Genomic DNA, 21,654 nt, shown 5'->3' on the forward strand with positions numbered 1-21,654 from the left:
GCTTCCTGGAGGATGGCAAACGGTGGCAGGTGATTGTTAATGTGTGTCCTTCTCTGGGGACTGGGTGCAGTGCCAGCATTGATTCATTGTGGTCTAGAGGCTGAGTGGTAGTTAGTGTCACAGAAGTCTGAGCCGGTGAAAGGATCCGGGGACTGGCCGCCTGGTCAGGTAGAAGTGAAGTTTGGAAGCTGACACAGCCCGAGAGGCCGAATCCGGAGGACCTAGTGACTGATTGGCTGGGGAGGGTGAGCCGGAGGAGGAGTCACACACAGATGGCTCTAAGGTCTGGAGCTGGGGACAGCCGGTGCCACCTCAGATAGACTCTGCGAGACGAGCCGCTGACAGTCTCTGGAGGCCCCACCCTTTGGGGGCTCGGGCCTAGAGACGGGGAGGGCCGGAGCCTACAGAGGGAGGGGTGGCCCGTCCTGTCCAAACTTCTGTCCCTATCCCCATGTCCTCGTCTTAACAAAAAAAAAAAATCGCAGCCTGGATTTTGAGCACGATCGTTGGTTCTCAGGTGTGGGGGTCCATTCTTGGGGTCCTCTCCTGCCTGCCGTCTGCGAAGGAGACCCCCAGGGGAAGCCTGGCCCTGCGCGGGGTAGGCCTGGTCTGGGCCGTGGCCTGCCAGGCCCAGGTCCTCAGCCCGCCATCACCTGAAAGGGGGCTGCGAGGCGGCGGCCCGGCCTGGGCGGGACAATGGCCGCGGCCGCCGGGGCCCCGGGTGCTCCTGTACTGGGGAAGGGGCTGGCCTAGGGCCGGGCGCCGGTGCCCTCCCCGCGCGGCTCGGGCAGGCGGAGGGGGGCGAGGAGTTCCTTTGTGGCTCTGCCTCCGGCGCGGCGCGGGCGGGGGGCGCCGCGCAACTTTGCAAGGCGGCGGCAGAGGCGGCGGCGGCGAGCGCTAGACGAGGCCCCGGGGCCCGAGCGGGGCCCCCAACGCGCGGCCCGCCCCCGCCCCCCGCCCGGACCCCTCCCCTCGCGCGCCGTCGCCCGCGCCCGGCGCTGCCCACTCGCGGGAGCCCCCGGGGCCGGACGGGCTGCGCAGCCGGAGAGGCGGGGGCCCGACGCGGCCCCCCCGGAGCCGGGCGCCTGGCGCGGGGGCTCGCCGAGCGCACGGGGGGCCGCGCGGCGCTGCAGACCCAGCCTCCCGCTGCCGCCGCCGCCGCCGCCGCCGCCGCCTCGGCGCTTGCAGAACCCAGAAGTGAACAGCAGGCGACCCGGAAGGTTTGCGCGCGGCTCCGCACCAAGCCGGAGACCGGAGCCCGACGCCGGAGCCCCAGCCCGGCCCTGCTCGGGCCGCCGGGCGCGGGGCTGCGGCCGCGTCTCGGAGCCGCAGCCAGCACAGCCAGGTCCGTGCGGGCCCGGGGCGCGCGGGGAGAGGGCTCAGCGGCGGCGGGCGCCCCCCGAGCGCCCGCCCGCGGGAAAGTTGCGCCGAGTTGCGGGCGGGGGCAGGGGCCGGGGCGCGGGCGCTGTCAGTGCCGGCAGGGCGCTCCGAGGGCCCGGGGCCGCCTGCGCCTGCGGCCCGGCCCGGGGCGGCGGCGGCGGCGCGCGGGGTAGGAAGTGTCTTCGGCGGCGTGTCTGGGTCTGCTCCGAGTGTGTGTGTGTGCGTGTGTGTGTGCGCGCGCGCGCGCGTGTGTATGTGTGTGTGTGTGTATGTGTGTGTGTGTGTGTGTGTGTTTTCTTAAGCCGGGCTATTCAAACCTGCTGCAATTCTCCGGTAAACAATGATTCATGGGGCTTAATGCAAATAAACGGATCGCAGACTGCGCGGTTCGCGCACTTTGCAGCCGGCCCGGTGAAGCGGCCAGTACCGGATTTCTCCCTTTTTTTGCAGATCTGCAGAATATGGCGTCCCTGTCCTGTTTTAAAAATAAGCCAGGCTGCCATTTTTGTTTTTCTTTTGTCTGAAAATTTTAATAAAACTGTCTGAGAATGTGGGAGAGGCGGCTGGAAGCAGAGGGGGCACCCGAAGGGTTGGCTTTTTTTCCTTTTCTTTGGCGAGAGCCGCAAGCCTTTCGGGGAGGTGAGACACAATGCAATTGCACTTTAAAGAAAAAAAAAAAAAAGGAAGCCGCTGGGCGATTTGGGGGGAGAGCTGGGAATTTAAAGTTAACTCCGAAAGTTTTCTTTTCTTTTTTTTTAAGCTTTTTTTTCTTTTGCAAGGCGGTGAAATGCCGCGAAAGGATCTCGGGGTCCGTTTCTCCCCCCAGCCAGTCGCCTTTGCAGGAATTTTGGGAAAAAGTTAACTGCCAGTTTCCTCAGAGCTGTGGAGGGCAAGTGGAGGTTGGGGTTGGGGGTTTGGGGGGACCAGGAAACGTCTTTTGGAAGGGGCTCTATAAAAATGGTATTGTAAGGAACTGTAGTCTCAGATTTAGGGGAGAGGGCTGGCAGTGAGGGCTCGGAGTGGGGCCAGGGTTTCCGACTAAGACCCTTGGCATGAGGAAATAACGCTGCTCTCCCGCACCCTGCCCTTGAGCAGCGTGTGTGGGGAGTGGGTCTGTCTCCTTCATGGGTGGCCGGGGTGGGGTGGGGGGCCTTGTAGTCGGGAATCCTGCCCTGGGCGCTGGGATGGCTCCGGGAGCCCTTGGGCAAGTGTGCTTGGTTGGTAGTTGGAGAGCCTCTTCCCCGGCCTGGTGGGCCTCCTGGCCCCTGGATGTAGCATCTGGTGGTGAAGGCTCAGGGGCCTGGGCTCTTGACTGGGTGCAGATGGGTAGTCCCAGTGGGTCCTGTCGGAGGGGAGGGGCAGGAGAAATTGCCTGGTGGTGATGAGGGCTCACCTGTTTTACTAGTGGGGGGTAGTCTGAGCCTTTCTCCTGTGGTGGCTCCTACCCGCTTCTGCCTCCCCTGCCAGCACCCTGGAGGCTCCCCTGTTAGAGGCAGCTTGGACCTAAGTGAAGTTCATGAAGTGTCTTTCCGGACAGGTCATGGTCTGCTAGCTTTGCAAGCTGCAGAGGGAATCTGAAGTCCAGGTCAGGGTGGCTGGTGCTGTCCATGGCACCAGGGCACAATGGGCCTGGTCTTTCCTCTGTTGGGAAAGAATCTATCCTGGGAGGACCCTGAGCCTGTCTGGCGTCTGCCCCAGCGTCTCCTGGAGGAGAGACCCCTCTAGTCTCACTCCTGGTCTCTGTCCTGGCTCCACAGGGCAGTTAGTGTAAGCGCCCTGAAAGCAGAGTCAAGGATTGAAGGCTGGGGTTTAGGGGTTCAGGGTTGTAGAACTTGGCATACCTGGGCCTGAGGGTACCAAGCCAGGCATGTTTCAAATGGAGAAACTGAAGTCCAGAGAGGGGAGGAGACTTGCCCAAAGTCACACTGCCAGTTAGGAGAGCTGAATCAGGGACCCAGGTGTTCAGACTCCACTTGTAGGCTCTCGACTGTTCTCTGGCCCTGACCCCGGGGAGAGTCATTTTGGACAGAACTGCACTAGAAGGGAACAGCATGTCTCCCTTCACCACCTCAGCCCTTGCCCCATCGTACTACTTCCTGAGTGAGTAGAACTTACAGTGTGTACAGTGTAGTGCAGGTCTTTATCACACCAGCCTTTCCCAGAAACTTGGTTGGGGTAAAATTGCCAAGGTGGGGATATGTAACTCTATATTACAATTTAGGAAACTGAGGCTTGGAGAGGTTGAGCAGTGGCAGAGGAAGGCTTAAACTCAAGATTCCAGGTTCCTTGTCCGGCGGGGCATGTTCCTAGGTGGACTTTGGTGTTCGTGGGCAGGACTCCTTCTCACCTTCTAGTTTTTGATCTCTCACACAAAGTCTTCTGCTGACACAGCATTGGTGTAAAAATCTAGAGGCCCTACCTTATGGAATATCAGAGCTGAAAAGGCGCTGAGAAGTCATCTGGGCTCAGAGAGTGGAAGCCACTCGATTGAAGTCACCCAGTAATTCGGGTCCCAGCTAGAACCAGAGCCCTGGTCTCCTGTCTCCCTTCTGCGTGAGACAATAAGAGGGAAGAGTGAGCCACTCTACCCACTGCCAGGCTCCACTGTGCTCAGGAGAGCTGTGACTACTGGTAGTGACGGGACTGTGGGCACTGTAATGGCCAACACTTGGTGGAGACGTCGGTTTTTCCCAGGAACCGAGGAATAGACTGTCTGCGGCCTTGGGGAATGGATGTACGATGGCGCCAGATGGAGAGGAAGCTAGTGTGTGGGTGAAGTGTGGACTGGGTCTGAAGCTGGCCTGGCCCCAGCCCTTCCTTGGGCAGGTGTTTCCTCTCTGTAAAGTAAGTTGTTCCTTCATTCGTTAATTTATCTGCCATCCATTAGTTTATTCATTTGGTTTGCTAGGTCATTCCATTATTTTTTTCATTATTCATTCATTAGTGTATTAGTTAATTATTTCAGTAGTCCACCCATCATCTATCTGTCCATCCATCCATCTATCCATCTATCTGTCTGTCCATCCATCCAGTCCCTGGCACACTTAGCCCAGATTGGACAACCATGTGAGATACAAGTGCAGCCCTCAGGGGCTCCAAAGCCAACTGGGAAAGCTATGAGACTGCAGGTGCATATAGCACTAGTCAGGGCAGTATTTGTGGGTGTCTACATGAGTCCTCAGGGAAGGTTTCTTGGAGAAGAGGCTTACAACTACCAAAGGAGTTCCACAGGCTGTCACGATGGTGGATCTGGGTGCTAGGGCCAAGTACCATTTGTGAAGTGAACAGGACGGTTTGCACATTGTGGTGCATGGCTTGTGTGACTTTGGGCACATTTTTCCCCTCTTTGAGCCTCGGTTTCTTGATCTTTAAAATGGGATACTCGGTGAGTCTTTCATGGGTTGTTGGGAGTGAGAACAAGAGTGTCTGCAATGTCTCCCAGCCCTTGCCAGACATGTGGCAGGAGCTCAATATACACCAACTGAAATATAAGGGTTATCGATTACCAGCCTAGGCACGACCTTGATTTTGAAAATCATCGTGGTGTTTTCAGAATGAGCCAAATGATCTGGGGACCCTGGAAGCCCTGCTCTACCTTGTCATTCCCCTGCTGACACTCTTCTAATGTTTCCTAGGCATTTCAAAGAACAAAACTCCAAAGTCCTACAAGGGAGTGTGGGCCTACAGGCCTCATGGTCCGGGCTTGCCCATCCCTCAACCTCAGCTCCCCCCACGACCCCCCAGTCTCACCACCTGTAGCCTGGCTTCTTTCTGCACCTTGAATTTACAAAGCCTGTTTGGCAGGGCCTTTGCACATCCCCCGCGGAGAATGCTTTCCCTGAACTTTTGCATGGCTGGCACCTCCTCGTTTCCCAGGTTTTGATTCAAATGTCACCTTCTCAGAGGGGCTTCCTTGACTACCTGCTCTATAATAGCTTCCCACTGTCACTCTTGGTCATGTCAGCCACTTTTATTTTTTCCGCAGCTCTTACCAGGATCCAAAACTTTCTCGTGTTTATTTGCACTTCTTGCCTGTCTACACTGCTGGAACATGCTTAAACCCCGCGCAGGCGAGTAGGCAGGTGGCTGTAGCACGGTGTGGCTGGGGTGTAGTGGAGGTGAGGAAATGCTAGGGAGCCCAGGTGCGGTGCTGGCCCTGGCAGTGCCTAGGAGATGAAGTGACACTGAGCTCTGTACTCTCCTCCCCTGGGAGGCTCTGTGCTGTTGTTAAGAAATAATGAGATGATTAAATCACAGGATCTAAGAATCCCAGTCTCTTCCAATCTCAGAACTTTAGCATCGAGAAGCTTTCTGCCTCAGAACCTTTGACACTTGGAGTGTTTGCATGATCTGACCTGGGATTTAGAATCGTACAAAGGGACTTCTCTCTGCTTTGCCTAGTAAGCAGCACGGAGTGCTTACTTTGTGTCAGGTCATGTTATAAAAAGCGTTATAAATGTTAACGTATTTAATCCTCATTGTTATTACGCTCGTTTTATAGATGAGGAAATTGAGGCACAGAGAGATTAGGTCACTTGCTGGAGTTCATGGACCTTGCGGGGGCGTCGCGAGATTTGAAGCCCAACCTCACCCACCCCTGCATAGAGCAGGAGTCCACTTCCCACACCCTTGGTAAAAGGCCCTCTGACCTCTGTGAGAGTGGTGGGCAGGGGGGCTCCTTCCTCACCAGGCCCCCCAGTCTCCCCTTGTCAGACAGTTGTCACTGCTGGAAAGATTTTTTTTTTATGAAGTGTCAAGTGCTGCAGCTCCCCTGTAAATAACACGTGGGAAGTGATATGAATGCTATGGCTTCCCACTGCTTTTGACCTTGTGGCTTCATGAGTTCAGTAGTCTCTTTCTCCCAACTGGGTTGTGAGCTCCTTGAGGGTAGCCAGCCTTGGTGCATGGTGTTGAATGTATGTATATATGTATGTATAAATGAATGGATGGGTGAATGAATGTGTAGGAAGAATGCATGCCAAGCTCCTCCTATCTCTGTAACACCATGCTAGGCACTTGTTCTAGGGTGTTGGACAGGCTTGGTGTATTTACGGAGAGAGGACGGTATCTTTCCATGTAGCTCCAAGAAAGTCTGCATCTGCTGCTGTTTATGTCCCCCATTCTTGAAGGTCTAAGGTCACGCACTAATTGGAGAGGTAGACCTCACAGATTATCCAGTGGCACCTTATTTTGTGCATTGTGGAAAATAAAGTGGGAAGGTAGAGGAATAGGCCTTATCGAAGGATACTCATATCGTACAATGCTTTGCCCAATGGACTTTCCGCTCTCTAGGTACCAACAGGCTGCCATAGTACGTGTCTGGGGTTCAAAGGCAGGAACAGGCCTCTTTAGGGAAGCTCCTCCCTCGGTAGCACTGGTCTCACTTCCACAATGGCGGTACACTCCTGGATGCACACGCTGTATGAGGGCCCAGTGCCTTGCCTGGCACTAGGGTGGGATTTGGGAAGTGGGCATGGCATGGAGAAAGTGGGTTGGAGGCTGTGGGAATGACTTCTTGACACCCGGGGCTGAGGTGGCTTTGGAGGCTAGGTAGGATTGGGGGAGCGGACCGATAGTGTCTTTCATGGGTAAGGTGTTGGGGGGTGGCCCAGGGATTTGGCTCTGGGGCCCAAAGCATCCTGCTTTGTCCCTCCCTCATCCATGTGGCCACAGAATTAATTTCCTCTGTCCCTACCATCTGGGTCCTTCTCTGAGCTTTGGACAAAAGCGTCTTGCTCCTTGAGGGGACAGTCTAGCCATTTCAGGTTCTGGGGTTTGATGGGGGACACCTGGCTAGGGTGAGCACATCTCCCAGACACACTCAAACACTCTTACATATGACGTGTGATCAAAAGATATGATGAATGTTTAAATAAAAAAAATTGATTATAGTAAAAGACACACTGCCATTAATCCCCCTCAAAATACTCCCCCTCTCTTCGAACACAATTATCCCATTGTTCTTGCCACTTTCTGAAGCCATTCTAGAAGTCCTCTTTCATGAGGGTCTTTAGTTGCGCTGATGTGGTTGCCTTGATATCCTGAATCGATTTAAAACATTTACCTTTCATGGTCATTTTGACTTTGGGGAAGAGCCAGAAGTTGCACGGTGCCAGATCTGGTGAATAAAGTGGATGAGGACACACTGTGATGTTTTTATATGACAGAAATTGCTGTACCAGAAGCCATGTGTGACATGGAGTGTTGTCATGATGGAGGATGATTGACAGCACACTTGAAAACACATCGTCTCTCAACCGTAGCTCACACCCGACTGACTGCACCGAACAAGTTGAAACTTGTCACACACGGTTACTAAGGTTCAGCGCACCACTTCCCACATTGAAAATCCCTGCCTTTCCGTTGGATGGCACTCGGCAGCAGCGTTCACCATATTTTGTGATCACAATGGAAAGGCTCCCTGTCACACATGGCCTCTGGTACGGAAATTTCTGTCAAATGAAAACATCATGGTGTGTCCTCATCCACCTTATTCACGGGATCTGGCAACGTGCGACTCCTGGCTCTTCCCCAGAGTCAAAATGACCGTGAAAGGTAAACATTTTGAATCGATTCAGGACATGGAGGCAGCAACAACAGCACAACTAAAGACCTAAAGACACTGAAGAAAGAGGACTTACAGAACTGCTTCAGAAAGTGGCAAGAACGATGGGATAAGTATTCGAAGTGAGGGGGAGTACTTTGAGGGGGATTAATGGCAGTGTGTCTTTTATTGTAATAACTTTTTAAAAATTTAAACATTCACTGTATTTTTTTATCATACCTCGTATTCGCACTATCAGCCATTCCACCTTTGATCCTACCCTCATTTTGGGGTGCTCCCGTGCTATTTCAGAAACACCACCAGAGATGCCCTGCAGTGGGCCTGCAGGAGCCAGGAGTTCAGGAGGCATGTCTGCTGGAGTGTGTCCACACACGATGCACACATCACACAGGCACACATGCGCTCCTGCCACCCACAGGGTTACACACACGTATGTACGTGTCTCTGTGCATCCTCCCAGGAAATGACCAGCAGCTGCGTGCCTCCCCCTCCTTGTGCACTTTCACATGTGTGGTACACGCCGGGTTGATCATCTGCATACAGGTGCACTCGTGCACGTGTATGTGTGTGCATGCAGGTACATTTGCACGTGCACATTCACACATACCTGTGCGGTGTCACCTCACATTCTGGTTGTGCATGCGGTCCCTCGGGCACACCCTTCACTCGCGTGTGCCCACATCCTGCCTGGGTCTGCTGGCGGTGGAGCAGGCAGCTTATTTCCATCTCCTACCTTTGTCCCCCAGTATTTCTTGAGCATTTAATAAATACCAGGCCTTATGCTAGATGCTGGGGGATAGAGGTGAGGAAAATTGACATGGGCCCTGCCCTGGTCGGGGAGACAAGCATTATAAAAAGATCACAAATGATGATGTGATTATAGATTTTGGAAAATGCTGGGAAGGAACCAATTTTCTGTGATGAGGGCTTCCTATAGCTTCGTGCTTTTAGGTTTACTATCATGAGGAACAGTAATGGTGTGTGTAGGGGAAAGGTGCTTCTGGGAAGAAGTGATATCTGAACTGTGACCGGAAGTTTTCCAAGTGAGGGCATTCCAGGCAGAGGCAGCGGCTAGACAAAAGCCCTGAGGTGGGAAATCTGGGAACGTAGAGAAGGTGGGAAGCCGCTGGATGAGACCTGGGGGAGGGTGAACGAGACCAGGAGGTAGGTGGGCCTGGTCTGGCAGGGCCAGTATAGGTCTTCCCTGGCCCCTTTACCCTTCCCCACATGTCCACCCCGGCACGCCCCACCACTGTCCCTGACCGCCTAACCCTCTCTTTGCTGCCTTGTCCTGCTCACGGCCAGTTCTGTCTGCCGGCCTCCAGGCCTGAGCCCTATCTGACCTGCCCTACAGCTTGTTTGCCCCAGGGTTCCAGAGAACATATAATGAAAACATGCTTTGACCACCTGCTAGGGGTTCCTGGCCTATGATCCTTAGGACCTGTCTTGAAAGTTCACATGCGTGGTACACGCCACAGCTGGGGTGTAGCAGCTGGCTCTCCTGCTTTGAGTTAATCCTAGACTTGGCTCTCCAGTCAGCAGAGTAGCCCTGTGGGTCCTGAGGGGCTCCCAGAACTGCGGCACTCCGCATCCCCCAGCCTGGGTACTGCTTGGTCAGATTGCCATGTGGGGCTTTGGAATGTTGGGAAAGGCTCCCTTATGCCTTAGAGAACCTAACAACAAAGCAACGGCAGTAGTTACGGTGGAGTCCTTGCCATGTACCAGGCACTCTTCTAAAGACTTTGTACGTATTAACTCATTTCATCTTCACAGTAACACTGTGGCGACATCATTATTATCCCTGGTTTGGTAACAGTCTCTGGGGCTTAGATCCATACTATCTTGTTTCAGAATCTGTACTGTTGACTCCTCCGTTGCCACCCTGCCGCTCAGAGAGTCCAGGGACCCAGGCTGTGATTTAGTTGAATCTGTTTTATAGAGGAAGGAACGAAGGTCCAGAGAAGAAATGGACTTGCTAAAGGTCACAGCGCCGATGCCAGGTTTCCAGCTTCCTCAGCCCTCATCGGCTGCGTGACCTTGGGCAGGTTATGTACTTTACTGAGCCTCATTCCTGACCCCAAGCAAGGAAGAGATTACAGTGGGAGCCAGGAGGGTGGGATCTTGGGGGATGCAAGGGGCCTGCAATTGAGACATGGGGGGGTCGCTTCTAGAGTGCGCTGGATATGTACTTTCTAATAAGTCACAAAGCTGTTCGTTTATGTTCTAAGCATCTTTCTGAATGTGTTTATTTTGAAATGTTGACAGTATCTACCTCACAAGGCCATTGAGTGAGTGAGAAATGCTTGCAAAGCATCTAATAGCGCATGACATGGAAGAGTGTTCTGTAACTGTTGTTCTTGTTGTTGTCATTTCACACTGGCAGAAGGAGTTCCCTGTGGGGATGGGAGCTGGGGGTCCACAGGGGACATGGACGTAGAGAAGGCCATGTATGTGTTCAAAGCCTGCAGAACATTCCCTCAGCTCTGAGAGGGGTGTCATGGCCCATTTCCTACACCAGGGCACTGAGGCTCCCAGAGAGGGTCACTGCTCTGGGTGGCTCTGGGTGGCTGGTGGTGGGATGCGGGGACAGCGAGGGGAAGGCGCAGCAGCCCAGCTCCAACCTACCAGGGCACAGACAGCAGCCTCCTCCTGCTCTCATCAGCCCCACTGTCACAATGGAAATAGCCCGTCCCAATGGAAATAGCCCATCCCAACCCCGCAGGGCTACGGAAACCCAGCCTAATTGGATCCAGCACCCTCGGGAGCTTGTTCTTCACAGGAAGTTCCCAGGAGCCAGCTTCCACGGCTTGCTTGGGTCTTGGGGGTGGGGTGGGGTGCAGCAGCTGGAGCTCAGGGCTTTGGGCTGCATGGAGTGGGGCAGAGGGGTCGTGGGAGGAAACCTTTGAGCACACGGGGGTCTCAAGGTGCTGGGAAGATGGGAAACCTCAGCTTGTTTCTTCTAGACCATCTCCTGCTCATCCCTTCCAGGCCATTCATGCTTCTGGCCTCACATGACCTGTACATTGAAAACCTTGACCATGGCCTTCCCCTGCTCAGGAATCTCCCCTGCCCCCCGCCCCACGCCATCCCCCCAGGCCCTTGGCCTTTCATCCAAGCATCTTAGCCTATAATTCTGGCCCTTTATGAACTGCCTTGGCCACCTTTCCCTTTTTCCTCTGCAAATTTCTGCACTCTACCCACAGCAGACCAAATGTGACATTACGTGCTTTCTTGCCTCTGGGTCTTTGCATGTGCAGTTCTTTCCCCATGGCCTGCCCTTCCCTGCCATCTCTCTTTTGACAGCTCCCCTACTCCCCATCTGGAAGTCCCACCTTCATGAAATCTTCATTCATCCCTCAGTGGGGGTGGGCTCATCTTCCCCGGAACACCCCAACCCTAGCCCAGGCATACCCCAGCAGTAGTTTGTTGCCTCTCTGGGGCAGGGAATGTGTTTGAGAACCTTTGCTATCCTAGAAAACTAGCAGCTTTCCATGCCTTGGCACATACTGCCCCTCTGTTCAGAAGCCTCTCCCTCCACTCTCTCCCTCTCCTGACAAACTTCTCAGTCTTGGAGGCTCACATGGGCAGACCCTCTCCTCATGATTCTCTCAGTGAAGATTTCTTAGGCACCTAGCATGAACTAGGCACTTGAGCCACAATGTGTGGCCAGCACTTGGCTCTGGTCCTGCAGCGGTGGCTGGGTTCTTGTGGGTCAGGGCTGGGGGAGTATTTAGAGATGTGATACAAAGGTGGAGGAGGGAGAATGCAGGGGACAGTGGGTGTATATAACAGTGTGGCCCAATTCCTTTTGGGGAGAGGATCAGAAAGTAACCTTTAGCTAAGACCCAAAGGAAGAGCTGGGTGAGCTGTGGGGCTGAGTTGAGTATGGGGTTGTAACCAAGAACCAGGCCAGACTCCCTGCTATGTAGGGACTGGGCAGACAAATAACTAGGCAATTTTAGGACTGTGGGATCAGTGCTTTGGTGGGGAAAGCCCAGGCAGCTGTGGGAGCTCAGGGGAAGAGCTGCAAATATCGCCTTGGAGGGGAGTGGCCTTCAGGAAGGTTTCCCAAGGCAGTGACATCGAACTGACTTTTAATGGTTGATGGGAACCTGGCAGCACTGCAGCTGGGTGATGGACCCCAGATGGAAGGGCACAGCCTGTGCAAAGGCACAGTGGCATGAGAAAGCAAGTAGTTTTGAGGGAACCTGTAGTTAATGTAGTGAGGCTAGAGGGAGGCAGGTACCTCTTGGGATGCTTGTGGCCGGCAGGGCCTCCTTGGCGAAGCCCCTGGGTGCCATGCTGAGAGGTCTGAACTGTACCCCAAAGTGATGGGAACACAAGAGGGATTTAAGTGGGAAGAGTGAGTGACCTGGTCAGTCTTTCCTTTGTTTGGCCTGGTCCTCTCCCTGAAGCCCCCAGACAGGAGTGGGAGTCTGCGTTCCTGGCTAGGGTTTGGGGTAGGGTGCGAGGCTCACTGGGGGACTTTGAGTGAGCCCCTGGCTTGTCTGAGCCCCTCTCTCCTGGGTAAACCTGCAGGGACTGAGGCCAGAGTCCTAGTAGGGCTGTGGGTGGCTTGGGGTGTCTTTCTTGGCCAAAGCTTGTAGTTTTATTAAAAATATTCTTTAAGTAAAGTCATGTAACCCCCCCCCCTACAAAAAAATCAGAGAAGCCTGAAACACCACCACTGTTCGCATCTTGGTGTGTCCCTCTTTTCTCTCAGCATGTAGTTTTTTATAGATGTCATTGCTCTAACGTACAATTTTAAAAATCTTTCTTTCCTCCTCCCCTGACTAATGTATCACAAGTATTTTCTAAACAACTGTAGAGTGGTTTTAATCCTTCTTTTAATGGATCCAGTATCAGGGTGGAAAGTATGGGCTCTGGAGCCTGGCTTTCTGGGTTCAAATCAGACCCAGGCTGCTTGGCTTTGGGCAAGTTACCTAATCTCTCTGTGCCTCAGTTCCTTTTAAAGTTGATATAAGTGTTAAATAAGTCATTACAATGCCAGTAAACAGTGACTATTATTAACGACTGCAGACTATGTCACTGTTTAACATGATTTACACAGCCATCCTCCTACTGTTTAAAACTGTGGATGTTACAGGTTTTTGCCATTGTAAGAAACCACTGAAGCAAACAGCTTTGTGCATAAAACTGTCTATATCTGGGGAATGTTCTAGGGACAGATGACCAAGAATGGTATCATTAGGCCAGGAAGTCCGAAAATTTTTAGAGTTTATGATGCATTATTGCCAGATTGTCTTAAAAAATAATTGTTCCAATTTATACTCCCAGCAATAATGGGAGTGCCAATTTCACCATATCCTCACCAGCATTGCATATTAATCATTTTCTTATTTATTTTTGCTATTTTAACAGATGACACTCATTTAATTTTCACCGCTAGGAAAGCAAAACCGTTTTCTGTGTTTATTAGCAGTTAACATCCTTTTTGGTCTGCTAGTCTTTATAGCACATAGCCCCTTCTCAGATCATTTAGGAAGATAGGGCTCAGATATGAGAAATAGGGAACAGTGTAACACGGGTCAATGTATAGTGTCAGAGTAGGTGGAAGGGACCCAGAGGAGGGAGAAGGGACTTTCCTCTATCCAGGCCATGACATTTTCAGTTCCTCTACCTAGACAATTCATTCATTCATTCAAACATTTATCAGGTACTGGGTGGGGCTTAAAAGGTAAATGACTTGGCCATGATTCTGCCCTAACAGAGAACAAGACTAAACAGCAGAGATGGATGAGAAAACAGAGCAATAAGTGTCTGATGATGGAAATGCAGGGCACAAAGGGAGCAGAGAGGAGAGGCACCCAACACAATGTGGGAGGTGGAGCGGTTGGAGAAGGCTTTCAAGAGGAAATAGCCTGTAAGCTGGGGCCTGAGGGAGACATTGTATAATAGTTAACCAGTGAAATGGGGAGGGCAGAGGGTTGCAGGGTGAGGAGGAAGCCCCACTGAAGGTGAGGAAGTGAGAAGTGGAGCCCTGGGGGAACTCCCGGTCTGGCAGTGGAGAGTGTAGAGCTGGACCGACCAGTGAGGCCAAAGAGGTCAGCAGGGGCTGGACGTAAAGCCCAAGGAATCCAGCCCTGGCCGGGAGGAAAGTAGGGAGCTATAGAAGATTCTAAGTAGGGGAGTGTTGTGATCTGATTTATGTTTTAGAAGTATCAGAGTGACTGCAGGGGGATGTGGGGAAACCTGTGAGGAGACGCTTGCAATAGATGAAGGGGGCCTGGACCAGACACTCTTCTTTCCCTACCTGGTAGAATCCTAACCAGCTTCAAAGTGCAGACTAAATGCCAGGTAGCCCTTGCTAACATTTGCTACCCACTACCCAGGTCATATGTGCTTGGAGGAGGTGGCTCTGCAGAGCCTGGCATGCGGCAGTCAACCGAGTGCCCACCACTAGCTGACCTTGATCTCCCCCGTCCTCCACGCCTCCAGACCCTCCATCTGTTCCTCCCCCTCCCCCACCCCTCTATCAACCCTTTCCTTTTTCTCTTTCTTCTCTCTCTCTCCCTCCCTCTCTCAGAATAAATTTATTGTTTGGATTATAAAAGCAACTGAACGACATTACAGAGAATCTGGAAATCAGAGAAACAAAGACAAAAAGCCAGATCCGCTCCAGCCGCCTCCCCCAGCGCTCCCAGCCTCCCTCTGGGCGTGGTTCCCTGCTGCTTGCTTTTTCTGACGCAGGTTTTTATTTTTGCCTCCTGGTAATCATAGTGTCCGGACAGTTTTGGGTCCTGCTCCCTCCCATTTGCTTTGTGGCCATGGGATCTGGGCAAATCTCATTTTGTAATGTCTGTGGAATAGGCTGGGGATGGGGGTGGGACATAAGTTGCTCAATCGCACCCCTCTGCCCTGCACTGGGCAAGGCTGGTCCCATTCCACCCTGGGCTGCCCGTTTTCTTTGTGTCTGTCTAGGCAGGGCTTGGCACCTAGTGTACCCCTTCTGCAGTGCCCCTTTGTGGAGCTTGCTAGGCTGTCCTCAGAGGCCACCCTCGTAGGAGAGAGTGATGGACAGACGTGGTTTCAAATCCAGACTGGGCTCTGTGACCTCAGACAAGTTACTCAACCTCTCTGGACCTCAGTTTCCTTATAATGAGTCTATTGCAACAGTAAAAGAATGGCTGTAAAATACCCTGGCACAGTTCCTGGCCCATTGTAAGTGCTCAGAAATAGGTAGTCGATATTATTGTACTTTTTCATTATACAAAGAGTTTCTGAGACCACCTTGGGCTAGATGCTAGAATGGCAGAGGTGAATGAGCACCAGGCCTACCTAGAAAGAACTCGTAGTCTGGTGGGGAAGTCACCCCACCAGATAACTGCATTCAGATACGGTTGGCCCTGTAGTACTGGGTGGCGTCCTAACTCCATCCCTTGCTAGCTGTGTGACTTTGGGCAAGTTGGTCAACTTCTCTGAACTGCTGTTTCCTCTTCTATTAAATGCACATATCGCAGGGTCATTGAGAAGATTCGGTGACCTGACACATGACCTACTCAGCACAGTGCCTGAAATTAATGGTAGCCGCCATTTTATTATTATTGTTGTTATTGTTATTCTCATGTACAAGGTGCTGTTGGGAACACAGAGGAAGTGACTGACTGGGGGTTCAGGGAAAGCTCCATAGAAGAGGGAACACTTGAGCTGGGTCTTGAAGGATGAGTAGAAGTTCACCAAGTGGGAAAGGACATTCTAGGTAAGCAGCCTGTGATTCCAGGTTGAAATCTGTTAATGAGGGGTTTGTTCTTTGGGGGTTCAAGCCATTGTGTTCATCCCAGCTTCCCTGAGTGCCCCTCACTGCCTCCCTCTGGGTCTGCACCGAGGGCTGTGTGCACCTACCCACTTTAACCGCATACACCCGTGACTCTGTCCTGGTGGCTGTGGTTCCCTGCTCATGGGAGTTGCTGTGTCCCCATCTGTCCATGTTTGGGGCTGTGGGTCTGTGTCTGTCATGTGTGTCTGAGTTTGGTGCTGTCTGCATGTTCCTGTGGCCGTGTTTGTCCACGTTGCTATCCAGTGGACCTCCCAGGCCACACCATGGGGGGCAACCTGCACGCTTCCTTGGCCTCCAGCTCTAATCAAATAGCCAGGCCTCGTTGGCCTGTCTCCTGCCTGGCCCGGGTGTGATCTCTGCCTCTCACCTCCATTCCCCAGGGGCTTCCTAATGGGTGTCCTCCCACTGCTTCCCCTCTGGCCTCTGCGGTCCTGTCTACACTTAGCAGTCAGAGGGCTCTGTGTAAACCAGAGATTCCATCCCATCACCCAGTACTTCCAAGTCCGGACTCCACACCTAGGTTTCAGGAATCGACCTTCTGGGTCTGGCCCCGGCTGATGGTTCTAGCCTCATGTCCCATCTCCCAGGCCACATTGTCCCATCTCCCAGGCCACAATTCTTTAGCTCCCTGCCCTCACATGCTGTGTTGCTTCTCACCTCTGGGCCTTTGCTCAGGCTGCTGCTTCTGCCAGGAATGCTCCCCACTCCTTTGCCTGGCTAACTCCCACTCATTCTTTAAGACCCAAAGCAGACATCCTCTCCCCTAGGAAGTCCTCCCTGATCCTTTCTTACCATCCTGGCTCTGGACTGCTCGTCCTTTACTTGGGGGGCCAGGAGCAAGTGACTTGCCCAAGATCACACAGCTGGTGAATTGGAGCCAAGATTTGAGCCCAGGTGCATTAGGCTCCAAGTGAAGCAGTCTGTTCCATGGGCCAGGTGAGGTGACTGGTGGAAAGGAGTGGGAATCCTGAGGATGTGGCTGGTAGTGGGAGGGAGGGGACCTGTGGTGGATCATTGTGTGTCTGTGGCAGGAGCATCTGGGCAGATGGGAATGCCCACTCGGAGTTGGGGATGGATAGAGGAGGTGCCCGTCGCAGGGGAAGACCAAGTCCTGCTTAGGCCTGCTGAGTCTGAGCAGCCCATGAGGCAGGTAGGGGGACGTGTTAATGAAGCAGCTGGAAAGCTGGGCCTGGAACTCCAGAGAGAGGCCTAGGCTGCAGGCGGAGCCGTGGGGGTTGGCTGGTATTTAAAGTCCTAGAGTAGATGGGCCACCCAGGGACTGAGGCCAGTGGGAGAGGGGAAGCTGCTGCCTGACCCTGAGGGGCCCAGCCGGGGGTGGGGGAGCTCTGAGAGACGGAGAAGATGAGGGACCTAGGGACCACCGCACACAGATCTTCCCAAAGGGCCCAGGTGACAGAGGCCACGAAGGTGCCCCATTGCCTTTGACCACATGGAGGTCCTTGGTGGCACGTAGTAGGTTTCATAGGTGAAAATTCTTTTTTGCAGAAGCTTGTGGGTCACTTCTCTGCTTCCCCCACTTAACTTGGGGCTCCCAGAGGGCAGGGTTTTTCCTTTACCTCAGGTTCCCCAGCACTGGCCCCCTGCTTGGCTCATAGGATGTATCCAGAATGGATGGATGGATGAATGGACAGGTGGATCGGTGGGTGGGCCAGCTGCCATCTGGATGCTGTTTCCAGAGGCTGCTCTAGGAGGTGTTTCATTCATCCACCCATCCAACTTTTTCCCCCCTTAAGAACAAAAAACCCAAAATGATAGCTCGCTTGTCCCACTGCAAGGATCAGGGCTGTGTGTCTCAGGGCTCACAGCACAGAATCGAGGCTTCCGTCTGGGGCTTGAAGCCCACCAGTGTGTCTCCTCTGCCTGTCCTGGCATGGACCCTCTGCCCCAGCACCTCTAGTCTTCTGTGCACTGGCCGCCGTCCTCATGCCTCTCCCACAGACCTTGGTCCCCTTAGCTTCATTGCTCCCCTGGCCCAGCATACTGCGTGACGCCTTCTTAGCTACAGCATTCCATCCAAAACTTGAGCACGGCAGTCAAGGCCCTGCCAGCTGGCCTCTGTCTCTCAGCCCCTGACCACTCTCCGGCTCTCTGTGGTGCTGGTGGGTGGCTGCTTACTGTCCCAAACCTGCCTTGTATTGTCATATCTCCATGCCTCTCCTCAAGCTGTTGCCTCTGCCCGGAATGCCCTCTGCCTCATCCACCTGTCCTAAACACACATCTGACCAATCTCTCTCCTGCTTAAAACCCTGCCCTCAAGACAATGTCTGAACAGATTAGCCTGCCCTAGCTACCACCTTCCCCCTCCCGTCTGGCCATGGCCCCCCGTGTCAGGCAGGTCCCGGGGTTGTGCAGGTGGATACCCACCTCCCGCGCCTGTTGTGGGGCTCACGTGACATACTCTTGGTGCACACCTAGTGATGTGCTTGACACAGCTGGATCTCAGCAAGTGTCCTCTCCCTCCCCCGCGGGCCTTCCCTGAATCTGACACACAGTGTGTATACACCACGGCCAGGGTCACTGAACAGATCATTAAGTGACTTCACACCAGCCAGAGAAGGAGGCAGACGTTAGTCAGAGGCTGTGCAGATCAGATTAAATGACCCAAGGCAGACCCTTCCCCTCTGCGGCCTGCTTCCCCAGCAAGGGTAACACGTAGTCCCTGCCTGGCCAGGGGCCCAATAAATAGCTCTATAGAGAAGATGCTCTATTGCAGCTATGGGACCCTAGGCAAGCCACCCTCTTGGCGCATACCTTTCTGACCAGGGTTGGGCTTTGGGAAGCCCGAACTTGGCATTGAACTGAAGAGGAGGAGGAGAGGACAGCTCCCCCACAACTGTCTGAGGAACAGCTGGGTGCAGTGAGCAGAGTTCTGGGCCAGGACTGTTTCACCCCATTTTACAGATGAAGAAAACTCAGAGAGCCCATGCCCAGCGTGGCAGCACAGCACTCCTTCCTGTCTCCACATCCGTGTGGCCTGGGGCAGAGTGCTTCCCTCCTGGTGCCCTAGTTTCTTCCTCTGTGACATGGGGGTGGAAATCCTTCCCTGCTTCCCAGGGATCTGACGAGAATGCCAGTGGGTCCGGAAGAGCTTTGTAAACTATCAGCAGTGCTAGATAATTGTGTGGGATTGTCTTAAAATCATTCTGGTTTTTATTCCTGGATTTATTCATTCTGTCGTGCAACTCGTGTTATTGATAACTTCTGGGCCTGAACAACTAGAGGACCGATGAGCTGGACTCTGGAGTCAGACAGTGCAGAGTGGGCATCGCAGCTCTCTGCTTACTTGTTGTGGGACCGTGAGCACGTTGCTCCACTTCTTTGCCCTTCAGTTTCCTCAGTTGTAAAATGCGGATGAGGGGTACCTGTCCGTCAGTGTCAGCGTGCCTGGCACAAGGAGGCACTTGGTAAATGACAGCCTCCTCCCTGTTCTTCTTGTGTTGAGGTCTTTCTGAGAAAGAAGTCCCAGGGAGCAGTCGGAGAACTGCAGGCAGAAAGCGCTTCTTGTGTGGGGCTGTGGGATGGGGTAGAGAGAAGGGCAACCTGGTGTCTGTGGGAGGTGGGAGCAGGAGGGCTCCTGGAGGGCAGCCACCCCAGAGGAAGATACTCTGATCCCCAGCCTGGCCAGGCTCAGACCCAAACGGTCCCCAGGCCGGGAGTGAGAGGCCAGGATTTTTGTATATAGGTATTGAGTCTTTTGCATGTGGATGTTTGCTCAACTGAAGATGAGGGTTTGCAAAGCAAATTCCCCAGAGGAACCAGCTTGTGCAAATCTGATTTCTAGTATTGACTCTGGAACCCTACCTAGCCCTGTGGTCTTGGACAGGTTTCTTCTCTTCTCTCCAAGCCTCAGTTTCTTCACCCTTAAAATGGAGTTACAATACCTTCTGTGCCTATTTCTCCAGTAAAGATCACAAGAGATAATTCATATAAAAGATCTTTCTTAAAGTGTTGAGATTAGATTACGTCCTTATGGAGGGTTTCCTTCTGAAACCTGCTGCAGTTCCAGTAGGGGCTTCTCAGGCTTGGAGGACCAGGAAAAGAGGTTGAAGACACTTGGTTTTGGCCTTGCCTGTTACAATAAACTTTTCATTTAAGCAACAATACCAGTTAGATATTTAGTTATTCATTACTATAAAAGAGGTAAGTAAGAGAAATTGGATAGGAAGCAAGACTTAATGCAATCCCTGGTCCCTGCAAAGTCCCATCGTGACTTAAGTGGGGGGCACAGGAAGGCTGGAACCTGTGGGAGACTGAAGGAACTCTGAAGGCCCATCCTTCTACTTCCCTGGTTGAACAGGCCTCCTAACTGCACAAGCCTACCCTGAACCCTGCGAGGTGAGGGCCACCAGACAGCCTCACATACTTCTGCTAAAGAGCCCCAAGCTGGCCCAGCCTTAGGGCTCCTCAACCCCCTCCTTAAGCACAGTTTTCTGACACATTCTTTTAGGTAAAGTGTTGCACGTGGCCTTGCTTGTTTCTTAAAGATCATTTTCCGGAGGGGACAATTTCTTGGGTCAAAGGCCTATATCATTTGGGTCTTCATAAGCTGTCCTGCCAAATTGCCCTTTAGAAAGGCTTTATGTCTGATAACTCAGTGTTCTCATGAGGACGTCTGCACTAGAGTGGTCATCGGTCAGGGGGGCGGTCGCCTCTGCTCTCTGGCCATTTACAGAGTTGCCCCAGGACTCCTCAGTTTGTCTGTGGATGAGGGAGGGGGACTTCTGTGTGGAATCGATGCATTCGTGGGGTTGGCCCTGCAGCTTATGGCCCTTCTGGCAGATGGGGATTGGTCTGCTAGTTTCAGGGTGATGGGGGTTGGGGAGGGACTGGAAGCTCTCTGATCTGGAGGTGACCTTTGTCCTCTGAGCCCCCTGAGGGAGCCGCTGAATTCCAAATTTTTCATCCTGGAGATACAGTTCCCTAGGCCCTGGTAGGCGGCCTGCTCTGCTGCAGAGTGAGGGTCCCACAGGAGCAGGGATCCCAGACAGGGGCCCAGACTTGAATGGGGCAGCTGATGGGAGCTCCCCCAGGCCTGTGCGGAGGGCCTTTTCCCTGTGACAGTCGCTCTCTCCCCGCAGGATGGCCGAGCCGCGATTTAACAACCCCTACTTCTGGCCCCCACCTCCCACCATGCCCAGCCAGGTAAGACAGCGCGTCGCCCCTCTGGCCACCCTCCCCCTCTTGGAGCTGCTTTACTTTGCCCAGGGCTTGGCTGAGGCTTGCGGGCGAGGGGCTTGCGGGTGGACGCCTCCGCGGGAAAGGACCAGGCGGGGCCCAAGCCCTCTCAGTTCCTCCCCTCCGGCCGCAGCTGGACAACCTGGTCCTGATCAACAAGATCAAGGAGCAGCTGATGGCGGAGAAGATCCGGCCCCCTCACCTGCCGCCCACGTCGGCCTCGTCACAACAGCCACTGCTAGTGCCGCCTGCGCCGGCGGAGAGCAGCCAGGCGGTCATGTCGCTGCCCAAGCTGCAGCAGGTGCCAGGGCTGCACCCGCAGGCTGTGCCCCAGCCCGATGTGGCGCTGCATGCACGGCCAGCCACCAGCACTGTCACAGGTACGATGGTGCCTGGGTGGGAGGGGTGGATACCTGCCTGGGTGGGGAATGTGGGAAGGATGGTGTGTGGCTTGGTGAAAAAGGCAGGGCGGGTGGGGCCTTGGCGGCAAGCTCTGGGTGGCGGTGCCAGTCCGACTAGACAGCCATCAGACGTGCTCCAACCCTGTACTGGGAGGACCCACCCCCACTAAATCAACAGGATGAGGGTGGGCGCACCTGGGGCTCCCAGGGAAGTCAAGTCAACATAGAGAACTTGAGGAATCCAGAGAAGAACCCTGACCAGACCTGGGGGCGGGGAGAAGGAAGAGTTCCTTGGAGGAGCTGATTAGCAAGGA

General features: G+C 53.6%; 1 protein-coding gene across 1 annotated transcript in view; it reads left to right on the top strand.

Moving 5' to 3' along the window:
- Positions 1 to 1,208: 1,208 nt before the first annotated feature.
- ZNF362 (zinc finger protein 362) overlaps positions 1,209 to 21,654 on the top strand; it is a 39,071-nt gene continuing 18,625 nt past the window's right edge. Inside the window, exons 1-4 of the mRNA XM_088790989.1 lie at positions 1,209 to 1,345; positions 15,540 to 15,665; positions 20,843 to 20,906; positions 21,073 to 21,319. Coding sequence (XP_088647115.1) covers positions 15,628 to 15,665; positions 20,843 to 20,906; positions 21,073 to 21,319 — 349 coding nt within the window. The 5' untranslated portion in view covers positions 1,209 to 1,345; positions 15,540 to 15,627. The remainder of the gene's footprint in view (positions 1,346 to 15,539; positions 15,666 to 20,842; positions 20,907 to 21,072; positions 21,320 to 21,654) is intronic.

This window comes from Rhinolophus sinicus, chromosome 14 (genome assembly GCF_057876585.1).
Source record: "Rhinolophus sinicus isolate RSI-liver-muscle chromosome 14, RSI-T2T, whole genome shotgun sequence".
Classification (NCBI taxonomy): domain Eukaryota; kingdom Metazoa; phylum Chordata; class Mammalia; order Chiroptera; family Rhinolophidae; genus Rhinolophus; species Rhinolophus sinicus.